Source organism: Cervus canadensis, chromosome 7, assembly GCF_019320065.1.
Source record: "Cervus canadensis isolate Bull #8, Minnesota chromosome 7, ASM1932006v1, whole genome shotgun sequence".
NCBI classification, from domain to species: Eukaryota; Metazoa; Chordata; class Mammalia; order Artiodactyla; family Cervidae; genus Cervus; species Cervus canadensis.
This window is the reverse complement of record NC_057392.1, coordinates 89,945,222-89,962,234: the sequence shown is the minus strand read 5'-3', so window position 1 is coordinate 89,962,234 and position 17,013 is coordinate 89,945,222. Positions and strand designations below refer to the sequence as shown.

The following is a 17,013-nucleotide window of genomic DNA, read 5'->3' as shown; positions in this document are numbered from 1 at the left end:
TAAATGGTTCCCATGGGCTTCTTTTATAAAGAATATGTATCTTGCTCTGTGTATTTCTTCAGAAAAAGTGCAGCCATTCAACAGAACAGGGAAAGATCAAGTTCTAAAAAGAATTGTTTTCCCCTTTGAACATTGACGGAAGAAGAGATTTTACTTTTGTATATAATTTTATTTTGGTTAGGAATCAGGCTTCTCAGAGTACATTTGTCCATCTGTATATTTATATCCAGGGTCTTCCCAGATGACTCAGGGTAAAGAATTCACCTGCCAATGCAGAAGATGTGGGTTTGACCCTTGGGTCAGGAAGATTCTCTGGAGAAGAAAATGGCAACCCAGTCCAGTATTCTTGCCTGGAAAATCCCATGGATAGAGCAACCTGGCCACCTACAGTCCATGGGGTCACAAAGAGTTGGACCTGACTAAGCACACACCCATTATTTACATTCAACTTATAAAGAAATGAAGGAAACAGCACTGATGGAAAGAATGTCTCCTGTGTGCTCACAGGATGGTTTGAACCCACAGCCAACTACAATAGCCAGCCTACCAGGAACAGCCCCCGCTTCAAGCCCATTTACTATTTTAATGACAAGAACTTGCTAATGTGGGCACTTTGAAATGTAACCTTGGAAAGGAATGCTCTTCATACCAGGAAATCTTTGAGAAGGCTTGAGTTCTTGCCATAACTGAAAATCTAATGATGTATTACCAATGACTTCATCCCCAAATGAAAGCTAGCTCCCCCCTTCCGTAATCCCCAGGGAGAATCACACTGAGGAGAGAGGAATTTGGAAATAACATGAAGGAAAGAGACTTCGGTTTTTTTTCTGAATAAAAATGAGGAACCAGTCTATATGAGCATAAAGGATACACCTTCCAGACCCTGAAGTAAGGGTTCTGTGTGTCTCCAACAACACCAGCAGCAACTGCAGAGAGTTCACAGAGACAAAAGGAAAAACGTACTGCTTATGGGAGTGTTTTGGGTGGGGCTTCTGAATAAGGAACATAAACTTAAATGGTCTTCCCCGAGTTAGGCTTTTACGTCCCCATAGTGCTGGTGCTTCAGACTTCGTTGTACATCTTGGCTTCCTCTTTAGAAAAAGGGAACAGATCCATTCCAGTTGATGGTGGCATCTCTCCACTTGGTTCTGATCACCATCTCCAGTGGGGAAAACCGTCTTCCTGGGCTGTGTTCATCTTCGTGTTGGACTCTTTCCCAGTGGTGGGAGTGAGTGTCTGAGGGAGGAATAGCCAACATTTAGACCCCAGCCTATGTATACCATTTCAGAAGAAGCCAGGAAAGAAGGAAAATAGGATGAGTGGGCAGGAGTTGGGCTCAGCAAGCTGTGTTCCTAGAAGTGAGTGAGCTGATGGGGATTCCAGTAGACGGTGTGTAGATATGCCCCATGCAAGACATGTCCATGATCGCCTGGGTTGTTGTAGACTTTGAAAACTCAGTATTTATGTCATGTAATGGTGTGGTCCCGTACCATGATGGAACACATAGAGTTAGGGTGTATCAATAAATCACTGAATGTTTTCAGGAAAAATAAGAAAAGAGAGAGTTTCTCAATACTAAGAGTACATTTGAATTTTGGGGTGAAGTGCAAGTATTCTCATGAGGTAATCTAGAACTGACTTCAAGGCCCAAGTTTATCACAAATGACCTTTGGGAAGGTACTTAGTATCTTTCAACCTCATCCATTTGGCCACTTCAGTTTCCTCTATGTAAAATAAGTATCATAGTGTCTACTTTAGATGACTGTTGGGAGGATTTAAAGGAATAATGTATGTAAGGCTTTCAACACATTGCCTGGAACACAGTGCTTGCTATGTGTGGGAGCTAATAAAAAACAAAAACAAAACAAAAAAAAAAATCCCAATGCTTTCCTCAAAGATGAGAGTAAAGTAGAAGCAATAATAGTAGAAAAGTAGAAACAATAATGTATCTTAAGGAATGTATTGGCAACGTCCCACTAAATGAAATAGGTGTGTGTATATATAATATACATTTTTCTGGGTTCATATATATATATATCTCTCTACACACACACACGCACATATATATATGTATGTATTGGGCTTCCCTGGTGTTAGGGTGTATCAATCAGTATCAGATGGTGTATCAGTCAGTATCAGATGTTAGGGTATATCAAATGGTAAAGAATCTACCTGTAATGAGGGAGACCTGTGTTCGATCCCTGGGTTGGGAAGATTCCCTGAAGGAGGGCATGGCAACCCACTCCAGTATTCTTGCCTGGAGAGTCCCATGGACGGAGGAGCCTGGCGGGCTACAGTCTATGAGGTCGCAAAGAGTTGGACATGACTGAACAACTAAGCACATGTCTGTGTATACACATACACACAAACATAAATTTCTCATAATTAAAGGAAAAAGAATTAGGAACTACACAGACAAAACAGTCACTAAAATACTCTTCTAAATGTAGTCATAATAATGAAAAGTTGCCTAAAGCTAGACCTGTGATACTAAATGCAAAGAGTCAGACATCAAATCAGTAAGGTTCCATGCGTGGTGCCTTGGTAGCAAATAACGGGCTTCTGGTTTCATCATGTTTATTCCCTTGTCCAAAAGGCTAGTGTTTAAAGACATCTTAGGGTTAATCTTTTTTCCTCATGTTTTGGGAATTGGAATGAAATGGCTTGTATGATCACACTGCCTTGTTGCTTTCCTAGTGTCTGGCACATACCTGGCGCTTAGCAGGCCTCAAAAATACTTTTTGAACTGATCTGAATACACATGCACTCTCAGTGTAGTTACTGTGTTCTGGGATGATCGATCATCTGATACTCTATCTTGGGATTAGAGCTCATCGGTTGGAACCCCGAGGTTACAATGCTTAGGTTGACCCGTGACGTTGAAGCCTAGGTTTCATTTCAGAGATCGAGCCTCCACATCTCCCTGCAGAGCTAGCCCGGGCATCCACACGGCTGTAACCCAGCCCAGCCTCGGCCCTCTGAGTGCCTTAAGCTGAGGGCACCGGGGTCTGCGTGCTCACCCACGGTAAGGTGCGCAGGCTTGTTCTGTGCAGGCCGGCCACTGTAGAAGTACAGATCAAAGAGGCGCTCCACCCTCCAGTCTGATAAGAGCTGCCTGTTCGTGCTAAATAGGACGCTGTAATTTCCGTTGATGTTGCACAGCCAGACGGGTAGCTTGGGAGTCTTCAGCATGCTGCCCACCTGCAGGAGGAGAGAGGAAGGCAGGCGGACGTTAGATCTGGCCGCCCACGACAGAACACGTCACCAGGATCAAAGGGAGCTCGCGGACTTCCCTGGTGGTCCAGTGGTTAAGACGTCGCCTTCCGGTGCAGGGGCTGTGGGTCTGATCCCTGGTAAGGGGGAGCTGAGATCCCACATGCTTCACAGCCAAAAAACCAAAACACAAAAAACCAGAAGTAGTACTGTGACAAATTCAATAAAGGCTTAAAAAAATTTTTTTTTTTTAAAGGCAGCTCAGAGACTTGGCATTGTGCTTGTAGCTGGGCAGGGCCCCGTGCATGGAGGGAGATTTCAAACAAAGGCTTTCTCGTGAATGAATTTGCATTTATGAATGGTGTGGTGGTAATGCTCCAGTTTTTCTCTTCACGGATTTTATTTTAAAACATGTTGAGGGTGGGCTTATGGAGCTGATGGAACCATCTCAGTTTGGTTTGTTAGTGAGGTGGAGAATAAATAGACTGAAATAGAAGTGTAGGAATGGAATATGAGAACTTGAACTGGTCTTTTTGTTGACTAGTGTGCTTATTCCTGTTCCCAAGATAGGACAGTGTTTCATTCAGCAGGTGGTCATTCTGGCAGCACTAACCATTTAGATCATAGGAAAAAGAGACTAGAATATGGGAAGAGAGACTATTTTGAATACAGAAAAAAGCTTCTGGGAAATGAGTGGAGCGCACACAAACAGTCTCACAGATATACACGTATCTGCGTGTTAACATGTAGATCAATCGTGAAGATGTACTTAGAGCTGAGTGTACTGGTTCAATATTATGTATAATATTAAGCTCACTGTTTTTTAAAATTATTTATTTGTTTTTGGTGGTGCTGGATTTTTGCTGCTAATGGGCTTTTCTCTAGTTGAGGCAAGTTGAGGTGCAAGTGCCTCTCTTTGCGGTGGCTTCTCATGGAGCACAGGCTATAAGGGACACGAGCTTCAGTAGTTGCAGCCCTGGACTCCAGAGCACAGGCTTAGCTGTTCTGTGGCATGTGGATCTTTCTAGATCAAGGATCAAACCTGTGTCTCCTGCATAGGCAGGTGGATTCTTTCCACTGAGTCACCAGGAAGCCTAAGGGCAGTGTTTTAATCGGCTTGCTTTCTGGTTTTTCCAGGCAACTGTAAATTCAGCCTTGGATTCTCAGGCTGGTGAATTCGATTCACCAAAGCACCACTCTGGGAGGCTCACTAGTAAAGGACCCTGCATCCTCCAGTCACCCCCGAGGATGGTTGCTGCTGTTCAGTCACTAAGCCATGTCCAGTTCTTTGCGACCCCGTGGACTGCAGCACGCCAGACTTCCCTGTCCTGCACTGTCTTCCAGTTTTGCTCAAACTCATGTCCGTTGAATCAGTGATACTACCTAAACATATCATCCTCTGTCGCCGGCTTCTCCTCTTGCCCTCAATCTTTCCCAGCATCAGGGTCTTTTCCAATGAGTCAGCTCTTTGCGTAGCCAAAGTATTGGAGCTTCAGGATCAGTTCTTCCAATGAATATTCAGGGCTGATTTCCTTTGGGGTTGACTGGTTTGATCTCTTTGCAGTCCAAACACGTGAGGATATCAGGATTATAGTGTGTTTTTCTTAATGATAGCTCCCATTTTGTTTAAAGAGGGAGGGAAGCACATTTTTTTTTAATACCATTGAAACTTATTAATGTTTTTTAAGAAACACGTTTTTTGTTTTGTTTTGTTTTTTAAAAACACAGAGATTAATGTGAGCTCCATGGAAACCCCTATCATTTCCCTCAATGCCAGGGAGAGCTCTGGACCCTCGGCTGTGGCGTATCTTCCCGTAACAAAAGGATTCCATTCTGTTTCTTTTCTTCTTGGTCCTAAGAGTTGTACTGTGTGTTCAGCAACAAATTCTGTTGCGTGGAAAACCCAGCTTTGAAAAAATGACTGCGTGTTTTGTCAACCCAAGTATTAAAGGCTAGTAACTTGACATTTTGATTTCTCAATCGTTCTATTCAAATCCCTTCCTTCTTCTAGAGTTGAAATTCTTCAGTTGTGGGTGAGTGGGAGAATCAGAGGTGCTTTTGTCTTTAAACTTTACTCTTTAGCTCCTGGAGAAAAATTATACTACTGTGTTTAAAAGAAATGACCTCAGTTTTAGTTGATAGTTGAAAAAAGGGTGTAAGCCCAGCACCCCAGTCTGGACATGCTCACAGTGGGCATGCTCATCGGCTTACATCAACACCAGCCCTCCCTGGACTGAGTGTAACACTCCAAACTCGGGGCAAGTCGCCCACTGGCTACATTGGAAATAAAACACAGAGGATGTGCCATTGAAGCAACCCCATGTATTTACATCCCGGAATCCACCCCCCCCCCATTCCAAAGAATGTCATCACCATTCATTAGTTATAAAAGAAGCTTTTTCTTAGGCCTTCTTGCGATAGTACTAAGGTTATGAATAAATATGATCTGCAGGACTTGGAATTATTAAGTTTGAAAAATATGGATAAACTAACGAGGAACCTGAGGGCTGCTTATAATAAGATGCCACTCCATTTTGACTCCAGATGCATATTCTGGCTGATTTTAAATCAGTGATGGTAACTGTAAATGATGTATGGGTGGATGTAATTGACTGTAGGCATACATGATGTTGTTTCACAAAATCTTTGTGACGTAGGCAAAATTCAACTGGAGCTCAGATTCATACTCGGTAAGGTGTGGCCACTGCGCTGTTGTGATTTTATGCAACAATGCAACAGTTTTCTCTCCTGAACTCAAAGCTACTCATGATCTTATTAAAGTAGGAGGAAAAGGAAGGAGTCATAAATATAACAATCTCCAGCACTCAAAGTGACCATTCAGAGACCCTGCACTGAGCAGACAGAGTCCCACCTGCCCTGAGAGATTCTGATCAAGAGAAATATGTCTGTCACAGCACTTTGGGTTTTAACTCCAAGAGGTGAGCCTCAGGTTACAGCTTAGAACGTGCTTGGTTTGAAGAGAGTCCTGCAGATCCAAAGCTGAGCACCTCCCAACTGAACCCAGTCAAACATCAAAGCCCTTTCCTCAGTGCACCATGGAATCTGTTTGACTGGCATCTTCAGTTAAGAATTTGTATTGCTTTGGGATAGACACAATTGATCAGCTAACCTCCCCACAAAAGAGAATTCTAAGTATGTTTTACTGGTGAGATGTCATCAATGCAGAGTTTGTGCATGTTGCCTCATGTTGCCATGGTAAAAAGGAAATTAGATTGTGTTAGAGTGGTGCTATAAATAAAATACCTTTCTCCTTAAATTCACTCATTGTGTAATAAGCCCAGTCAGTTCAGCCTCCCATGCGGCATCAAACCTTCCATAGCAGGTGTCATTGAAGGTAAAGTTACAAAGATAGGAAGAAGGGACAAATTCTAAGCGCCAGAGACGGAAGGAAGCATCCATCCGTCCATGTGGTGGCTTAAGTGGTAAAGAATCCGCCTGCCAGTGCAGGAGACCTGATTCGATCCTTGAGTCAGGGAAGACCCCCTAGAGGAGGAAACGGCAAACCACTCCAGTATTCTTGCCTGGAAAATCCCTTACACAGAGGACCCTGTGAACTGCAGTCCTTGGGGACGCAACGAGGCGGACATGCCGGTGACTCAGCATAGGCCGGCTCTAGAACAGTGGCTCTTAGAACACGCCTCTGCGTAAGGCGTTGATGTCCCAGGGCCCGTCCAGGGATCCGATTGGGAGAAAGGTGTGCAAATGCTGGGCTTTCTCCGCGGATTCCTGGTGACGATTCGCACGCGTGGCTCTTCACAGTCTGGCTCTCATCTCTGCCGCCCGGAACACGAGTTGATGGAACTTCTCTCAGCGAGCTTGCAGGGGTTTTGTCATGTTTTCCGGGCGCTACCCCAGCAACTCAGGGGTAGAGAACAGTGGGTGGAGTTTCATCTGGGACTTTCAGTGTTGGATTTCTTCCTGTCCGTCTCTTTAAAGGAAAAAATGTAAAGAGGGAAGAAGGTAGGACTCAGATGGTGATGTGCTCTGCCAGGGCTGTCGGGGGAATAATTCCAGCAAGACCTAAATGGCTTCAGTTCCTTCTAAAATTCAGAGTTGATATTTCTTCTCGGTGGCAGGTGCGAAGATAATGTGAACCTCCTAAGGTTTTCCAGATGGTGTTAGACTCAAACTGCTTTATGCTCTCACTTAGGTATTGGAACTTCACACTCAAACCTGTCCCTTCAAATAGAAAAGTGATGGGAGGCTTCAAAATAGTGCCTCTTCTTGCGGGGAGCTGGCTGTGTGCTGCAGGAACTGCCAGTCTGGAGGGTTCTGGGGGGCTTGCATGTCATCTAATGAGATCTCCTTTTTTGTTTTTTGTTTTTTTTTAAATCTCACCTACTGGGCTGTGACATTGGGACCGAAAGACGTGCGTTTTTGCAATCTCTGCAATTTTATCACCGAGTTAGAAGAGATTCACTTAGGGAAGACAGATGCAGTGGCAGATGAGGGGGTTTCACCGTGACAGCAGGTTCTGCCAAGCAGCACACTGATTTTCTTTTGAACTTAGAAAACTTCTTATATTAGGTTTCTCTTACCAGTGCTTACATATAATCTTCCTATTTAGAATGCCCACCAGAGGCAGGAGTCCCTAAATACCCAAAAAATGCTTATGTGCAAACTAAGTCGCTTCAGTCATATCCGACTCTTTGTGACCATGTGGACTTTAGCCCATCATGCTCCTCTGTCCATGGGATTCTCCAGGCAAGAATACTGGTGTGGGTTGCCATGCCCTTCTTCAGAGGATCTTCCCGGCCCAGGGATTGAACCTGCGTCTCTTATGTCTCCCGCATTAGCAGGGGCGTTCTTACCACTTAGCGCCAATACCTACATGCATTTGGCATTTCCATGTGCAGAGGCATTTCCATGCCTCAGAGCAGAAGGGGAAGGGAGTGATTGTGAGGTCCTCAATCCAATGATGCTTAAAGCACTACCCTCGAACCACATCTGGTTTTTTTTTTTGAGCAAACTGCTGTGCTGCAAGAAGTTTTATGATAGAAGGTTATGAAATATTAGATATCTGGATGCACTACCATCAGATGAGTCTTCTGGTTAGCGCATCTCTGAGCGCTGCTGAGCTTGTCCTCCTAGCGTATAGTGACAGACACAGTCTGCCAAACCACAGGTGGAGGGTGACAGATACTGGAAAGGGTGTGTACCACCAGTACCTGCGGCTCACAATCAACTCAAACTCACCACTGCTTTAACCTAGAAGTCAGTGGATAAGGTTTTAGATATGGAGTACAGCCATCGTGCATTCTAAGACCGAGCCATGATTTTGCCACCATCTAACCACTTGTAGTCCAGCATCAGAGGATCTGTAATTGGTTGTTCAGTCGCTCAGTCGTGTCCGACTCTTTGCGACCCCATGGACTGCAGCACACCAGACTTCCCTGTCCTTCACTATCTCCCAGAGTTTTCTCAAATTCATGTCCATTGAGTCAATGATGCCATCCAACCATCTCATCCTCTGTTTCCCCCTTCTCCCCTGATGCAGAGAGCCAACTCTTTGGAAAAGACCCTGATGCTGGGAGAGATTGAGGGCAGGATCTGTCATAGATCTTACATAATACAAATATACATGTCTATGTCAATACATTGATGTGGTTGATTACAGAAGCCCCTCTGAAAGATATCCTACCCAGAACAAGCGTTTTGTATTTACCACTTTATCAGAAACAGGTAGAGATGATCATGACAGGCAGTGGGCTGAAAGTGCCTTGGAACATATATAGGTCTGGGCTCAGCGTCCTGACCCTGACACCTCCTTAGTTGGTGGCCCTCTTACCGCTTTCTCAGTCTGGGATTTCTCATCTCTGAAACAAACAGCTAGTGGGAAGCTGCTGTATAGTCAGGGAGCTCCGCGTGGGGCTCTGTGATGACCTAGAGGGGTTGGATGTGGGGAGGGGAAGAGAGGTCAAGGGGGAGGGGATGTGTGTACACATACGGCTGTTTCACTTCATTGTACGACACTGTAAGCAACTATGCTCCCAATAAAAATAAATAAAACGAATGATCACACATCAGCCCCTGTACTTGCACTAACACCGATTGTAACTCTGAGTGGAAATGGGGGTTAAGTGAAAGAAGATATCATTACCAGTGACTTGGAGAGAGCCCAGCACACAGTATGTGCTCTGCACAAGCGGCTGTTAGACTATAATGACTAAATGAGCTTTAAAAAATACCGTCTTCAGGAGGGATTGAGCTTTAAAAAATACTTTAATTCCCATCTCGGGAGTGATGGGAAAGTAAAAAATTCTTATGGATATAAAATCATTATATACAAAAATTATTTTGATAATATTTGGTGAGTTATAGATTGCTTTTTCTCCAGAATATAATAAGCTGCTATAGAGAGAATAAAAAAGCACCTTCAGGTTAAATAAACTTTATATGTACATATGTAGATGCCTAACAGAGTCATATATCTCAGCAGTTCAAGTAAAACTACCTGCCAGCCTGTATTTGCTCTTTAATACATTTGTTCTGAAACCAAACTTCAAGTGCATGTCAGAGACAACATAATAAACATCCTCTGGGTTTCAAGCCATTAGTGTACAATTTCAGGCAATTTTCACCGAGGGCAGGATTCATAGGCATCTCCCTGGGGAGAGAACACTGACTCTAAGAAGGAAAGATGAAAAGCCACATTAGTCACTTTTTGAAAAGATGGAAGCTTTGTAGATGTGATTTCTATGTAGATTTTAAAGCTAACCCGGTGTCTCACCATCCTTTGCCCTACTTCCAGTTTGTGAGCAGGCATTTGGATGGGGGTCCTGAGGTTGGCTACATTTTGCCCTCTTCCCAGCAAGAAAGCGTTTATGTTTTTTGTTTTTTTTTTTAACCTCAGACCTTGGCATCTTGATGGAACTTAAGGTCCCAACAAACATCTACTTTATTACTGGAGGATATTTTAGGCTCTGCAGGTAATTTTCTTTAGAGTATGACTTAGCAGTGCTGTTGGTCAGAGCTGACTTGTATTGAAGGATATGTGATCCAGGACAAATAGTAGCACTGTGATTGCTGTGAATTCTGGCTTCTCTGAAGCTCTCTTTCTTTTTCTCTCAATCTCACTTTCTTTGGGGCCGGGGTGCATAGCCTTTGGTATAGTCCCTTTTCTCAGAGCAGCTTAGTCGCTATTAGCAAATGCCTGTTTAATTTTAAGGTTTGAAACTTGCCCCTAACACCTTGGTGAAAAGGAATGGAAAGCTGTCAATATTTCTCATACTTGAAGGAAATATCAGTATTGAAAGAAGATACCCTTTCTTGTAATTTCACTGGAAATGATAGTTCTCTCATTCTGTATACCATGGATTTAATCAGTTAAGCCTAACAAGATTTCCCCCCCACACACCTTTTTTAGAGGAGTGGTTCAGCTGGGACAGTTTTGTCCTCTGGGGGACATTTGGCAAAATCTGGAGACATTTTTGGTTGTTACACGGGGTGGGGCAGTATTGCTGGGATTTAGCGGGTAAAAGCCAGGATGCTGCAGAATAGCCCATATGCACAGGAGAGCCCCCACCACAAAGAATCATCCATTCCAAAGTACTAGTCGTGCTGAGGTTAAGCAGCCTTTCTCTAGAACAGAGATTTCTAACTCTGGATGCACCTGAGGGATTAAACAACCTCGGTTATCAGATGGTTTCCAGGCCAGATAAACCAGTCATTGGGTAGGACCAGCTGTACCATTTGTGGGGTCCAGTACAAAATGAAAAACTGGAGGCCTTTGTTCAAAAACTGTGGAGAATTTTAAGGCAGAGACAGCAGAGCCTTCTCAGTGTGGGGCTGTGTGTTCACGCAGGTCCTACACACATATAACTTGTGTGTTCACACGGCTCCTGCACACATATAACATGTGTGTTCACATGGGTCCCGCACACATATAGCTGACCCTGTTCCGGAGGGTGACCTGAGCGCGGATAACTTTAGATGCTCCCTAAGAGTAACAGACCCCTCACCAAAGACAATAGACAGATGGCAACTACGCATATGCTAATTGTCAGGGCAATGCAAGTAAACAAACAATGTGATGCCTGTTAGAGAGGCTGAAATCCGGAACACGGACAACGCTAAACACAGACGAGGATGCAGGGCAGCAGGACCTCTCACCCGTTGCTGGTGGGAATGTAAAAGGGCACAGCCACTGTGGGAGGCAGTTTGGCAGCTGCTTGTAAAACTAAACATACTCTTACCATGTGATCCAGCAGTTGCCCGCCCTGCCTTGATATTTACCCAAAGGAGCTGAAAACTCATGTCCACAGAGAAACCTGAACACGGATGTTTATAGCGACGTTATTCGCGATCGCCAAAATGTGGACGCGACCAAGATATCTTTTACAAGTGAGTGGCTAAATAAACCATGATATATCAGTGGAATAATATTTGTTCACAGAAATATTATTCACAATATTCCAATGGAATATTATCCTGTGCTATAAAGAAATGAGGTATCAAGCTGTGATAATATATGGAGAAAATGTAAAGGCATATTATTAAGTGAAAGAAGCCAGTCCAAAAAGGCTACATACTGTGATTGCAACTATATATTAGTAACACTCTGGAAAAGGCAGAACTATGAAGACAGTAAAAAGATCCATCATTGAGGGAGATGCAGGGCTGACTTGGCAGAGCACAGAGGATTTTTAGGGCAGTGAAACTACTCTGTATGATGCTATAATGGTGACTACATGTCATTATACATTTGTCCAAACCCATAGAGTGTAAACACCAAGAGTGAACCATGACATAAACTGTGGACTTAGTTTATGTCACTGTAGGTTCATCAACTGTAACAAATGTACCACTCTGGTGGAGGATACTGATAATGCGGAAGCCATGCGCATGTAAGGACAGGGAATATGTGAAAACCTTTGTGCTTTCCACTCAATTTTGCTGTAAACCTAAAATTGCTTTCAGTTCAGTTCATCACTCAGTCATGTCTGACTCGCTGCGACCCTATGGACTGCAGCATGCCAGGCCTCCCTGTCCGTCACCAACTCCCGGAGTTTACTCAAACTCTTGCCCATTGAGTCGGTGATGCCATCCAACCATCTCATCCCCTGTTGTCCCCTTCTCCTCCCGCCTTCAATCTTTCCCAGCATCAGGGTCTTTTCAAATGAGTCAGCTCTTCATATCAGGTGGCCAAAGTATTGGAGCTTCAGCTTCAACATCAGTCCTTCCAATGAATATTCAGGACTTCCTTTAGGATGGACTGGTTTGATCTCCTTTCAGTCTAAGGGACTCTCAAGAGTCTTCTCCAACAACTGCTTTAACTGACCTAAAACTGGTTACCTATTTATTTAATATGTGTTAGAAAGAAATAGTGTATCAAGTTCATTGCTTATATTACTGTTATAGAAAATGTATGTATGAATGCGAAAGTCACTCAGTTGTGTCCGACTCTTTGTGACCCCATGGACTTCAGGCCAGAATACTGGAGTGGGTAGCCTTTCCCTTCTCCAGGGGATCTTTCCAACCCAGGGATCGAACCCAGGTCTCCCTCATTGCAGGAAGATTCTTTACCAGCTGAGCTACCAGGGAAGCCCCCCATAGCAAAGGTTAGATTCAAACTTTAAGAGGGAGTTCATTTAAAGGAAAATATTAAGCAAATAATAACAGAGGTGATGTGAAGATATGACAAAGCTTGTGAATTACCTACTCAGATAACAGAACTATGAGAAACACTGGTTTAAATCTTTGTAGTTTGTAATGAGGATATGGTGAAATAATATTGTGAAAGGACTTTGTAATAATAGACAAAGCACTAAAGCTGTGGTTTTTGTACCTCACTCCTTGAAACTTGCCCCCGCTGTAGCCTACCAGACTGAGTCTTGGCCTATTACTGGGTTCTATTAGATACAGGGTGCTTAACCAAGGACATTAAGTGACCTTGTGCAGTTGAAAGAAAACTATGTATAATGAAATCTTTAAGTCCCCTATTTTTGGCTTAGTTTCCTTTGTTATTATATACATCAAATTCTAAGATGAATTCCCAAATTATCAGGGACAAACAATTAGGAATTTTATAGTCATAATAGATCCATTCTCTGTTTAGGACATATTCAAAGTACAGTTTTTCAGTTTCATATAGTGGAAATGTTTGCATCCATTAAATATGATGAAGGACACATATTCATTGACATATAAGGACATTTGTATTACATGAGAAAGACAGGGTTCAGAAGAAGTAGAATAGGACATATTTATATGCAAAAGAGAAGGGAGCATTTCTGAGAGAATTGACCCTGGGTGATGGATTGGGTTCATTTGTTTTACTTTTAGCTCTTCTGTCACTTCTCATTTCTTCTTTTTTCAAACTGAAGTGTAGTTGATTTATAATGTTATGTTAGTTTCTGTTGCCATTTTTCTATGATGGACTAGATTTCAAACTCAAGGAATACTTAGTAAACTTGGAAGACACGCTTGTACAAAAGGTAGTTATTCTGTGATAGTCAGATGCCACGTTCCCAACACCATCAGACATGATTTGTGTGTGTTGTGAGGTGCTGATTTCATGAGTAACACGTTGTAGCGGGACCCAACAGTAGGAGGAAAGCCAGATGAAGCGATAGATGTAAAAGGACCTTATAGGGTGTACAGCCCGTACGGGGGAAAGGGACTCTGAGCCTGAACCAGCAGAGAAGGACAGCACGGGCTCTGAGCAGTGGGGCTCTGGCGCTGACAGACGGTGGACCTGGGAGGCTCTGTCTCCATCACATTGAATTCCATCGCAGCTGGTTTCAGGACTGCTCCAGAGAAGCGTTGCTTCTCACAGGACCGCCTTGCCTTCCCTAGGTTTTAGGATGAACTTTTTGTGAAAACGTCACAGAAGCATCTTTGATTTGTGGTTTGGGTGGGTATACTAGCTTCCTCACTCTCTCTGCTGGTTGTTTTTGCAGAATCACATCTTATTTAATTCTCTGGTTGTGCTTTTCAACAGCACAGTCTACATTCTGGTTGTCAGAGGTCATAAATCCTCGGAGCTGGAAAGTGTTTTGAGAGGCATTTCATAAGTGAGGTTCCCTTTTTTTCAGTGATTTTTAAAGCTCTGAGTAATAGATACAATATATGCACTCATATTTGCATAAATAAAGGGTTGGGAAGATACTCATTGTCAGCTGACAGTATCGATTTCTGTTGAGTGGGGATGCTAGGGGACTTTATTTGTATACCTCAAGTATTGTTTTAAAAAATGATTTGCATATGACTTGTATCACCTATACTCTATATACATAAAAATTGATAAAGCAAAATAAAAAGCAAGACTTCTATATTTCCAGCTAGACCCTGAAAAATTTACAGGCATGCAGTAAAGTAGTAGAGGAAAAAGTAAGCTCAGATTTGAATTAGGACTTCCCAGATAGAGCTCGTGGTAAAGAAGCCACCTGCTGGTGCAGGAGATGCAGGGGACGTGGGTTCGATCCCTGGGTCGGAAGATCCCCTGGAGGAGAAAATGGCAGCCCACTCCAGTATTCTTGCCTGGAGAATCCCATGGACAGAGGAGCTTGACAGTTTACAGCCCCTGGGGTTTCAAAGAATTGGACTCAACCGAGTACAGACACATGCGATCTCGAGACGTAATAAAATGTCCAGTAGTGACACTGGCGTTGTGGCTGAGAACTGGGACACGCTTACCTGTGAAAGTCTGTCGCCCTCTGAGGTGTCCTTACCCCACTGCAGATAGCCGACGTCACTGCGCGTCAGGACCCCATGTAATATTTCTTGAGACTTTCCTTTCTGACAGCCATTAAAGACATGTGGACTTGCTCTTCCAGTTAGAATCAGGTTCAGAACAGCCTAGGTGACATATTTTACAAATATGTGTAAAGATAACCTTGATACAGGGACTTAATTTTTTTTATTTTAATAATCACAAAGATGACCATTTTTAGTGAAAAGAATGAAATCCCACAGTATATAATTCTGGAAAAACATATGGTATAAATGTTTGGTAGAGTTAAAATAGGACTTTATTAATTTTTTTCTTTAGCCATGCCCCATAACTCCCCATGGGCCCTTAATATTTTCTTAAACTTTGGTTTCTATAATTGTGATTTAAGATGCATGAAACTAAGATATTTTTATAGTGCTTTCCTCTCAGTTATGAGGGATTCCTGGGGGGCATGGTCTTGTCAAGACATTTTCTAACATTTCTAGACTCTCAGGGGTGGCAGACTCTCAGAGGTAAATTAGAAAGGACAGTAATGGAAAGTGGAAAAGTTAAAAAAAAAAGGAGGGGGGACATCTTAGTATTTCAAAGATAATTTGATCACCCTTAACTTAAGGAGAGAATATACTTAATTGAAAAAATAAAAGCCTTATTCAGATTCTACAATAAAAAGGTAGTCCCACAACCCACCTGCCTGCACAGGAAGCCTCCAGCGTTTGGTTGCAGCAGGTGAGTGGTGGAGACATCCAGCTCCTTCTGGAGCCTGCGGGATGGGAGGAACCATCGGCACTCAGGGACCGTGACTGCTTCCGGGACCCAAGCCTTTCCTGCCTTCACCCCCAGCACCGAGCAGCTCTGACATGAGCTCGTCTGGTCACTGTCCTTCCCATGTGCCTGGTGTGTCTCCATCTGTCCCCTGGAAAGCTTCTAGGACTGGGGCCGTGGAGATGACTGGGGAAGTTCTGATGCCATTGGGGGAAGCCAGTGAGAAGCGATGAGGGAGAAGGAAGAAGTGACGGACCTCACATGTGACAGTCCTTCAGTGTGGGCTCTGTGGGGATGCTGGACTCAGCAGAGAAACTCTTTGCTCTGAGTCCCAGGGGATGCTTGGCTTAGGGTGGTGACTTTTGACCACTCCAGAGAGTGCTGGCCCAAGGCAGAGCTGAGCAGACTGTTTAAGGGGAAAACACCAGCTTGGCGTTAAGCCCGTTTCTTGGTTGCAGTTTCCACTGTTTCATCGGGGACCAGGGATCAGGGTCCTACCCAGGGCAATGTAATACCAAGGTGGAAAGTGGCTTCAGCTGTAACCCAGAGGGAGATGCTGGGTATGTGAGCTGTATATGTTCTTGCATGAACCTAGCCACAGGGTTGGAAGGTCAGGCACTTCTGTGAATCAGACCTAAAGACGTGGGTGAAGCATCAGATATAATTCAGGGCAGTGTGTCCTAAAGTATGGCTTGATGTTAGTTGATATAGACGTGAGCATTTAAAAAGTTCCATATTTATGTGTTTAATACATTTTTTCTTTAGCACAGCAAATAAATAATTTAGATCATATATATTAATATATTAATATTTAAAGGATATTAAACTTAAGAAGAGGATATTTAAATGTGTATTGAGTTTGAATTTTTCTTCTTTTCTTTTTTTGTCTGCGCCATGGAGCATGTGGGATCTTAGTTCTCTCATCAGAGATAGAACACTTGACCCCTGCAGTGGAATCACAGTCTTAACCACTGGACTGCCAGGGAAATCCCAAATGTGTGTTGATTTAAGGAAATTGTTAAGCAAATAATAATATATCATAAAAGTATGATATGCAAATGTCACGTTTCAGGAACACTGCTTCAAGGTTTGAAATTTTTCCTTTCTGGAAGCCCTGTATTTCTCTCTTTGATTTGCAAAAGCTTATCCTTTTTTCAGGGTCCAGAAGAAGGTCTACTTCTTGCAAGAAGCCTTCCTTGACTGCCCTATCTGTTGGGGCCCCTTCCTCCTCTGGCATCCCTTAAGAGTCATTGTCTTTGCATGTCATCTGATATACCAAGTACCATTTGGGACTTTCCCAGTCTCTGTATGTGTATGTCTGGTTTTTGCCAAACTAGAACCTG

General features: G+C 43.3%; 1 protein-coding gene across 1 annotated transcript in view; it reads right to left on the bottom strand.

Moving 5' to 3' along the window:
• Positions 1-1,093: 1,093 nt before the first annotated feature.
• Positions 1,094-17,013, bottom strand: part of MINDY4B (MINDY family member 4B) — a 40,855-nt gene continuing 24,935 nt past the window's right edge. The window contains exons 9-12 of the mRNA XM_043473398.1: positions 15,596-15,668; positions 14,872-15,033; positions 3,021-3,201; positions 1,094-1,236 (exon numbers count right to left, since the gene is read on the bottom strand). Coding sequence (XP_043329333.1) covers positions 1,094-1,236; positions 3,021-3,201; positions 14,872-15,033; positions 15,596-15,668 — 559 coding nt within the window. The remainder of the gene's footprint in view (positions 1,237-3,020; positions 3,202-14,871; positions 15,034-15,595; positions 15,669-17,013) is intronic.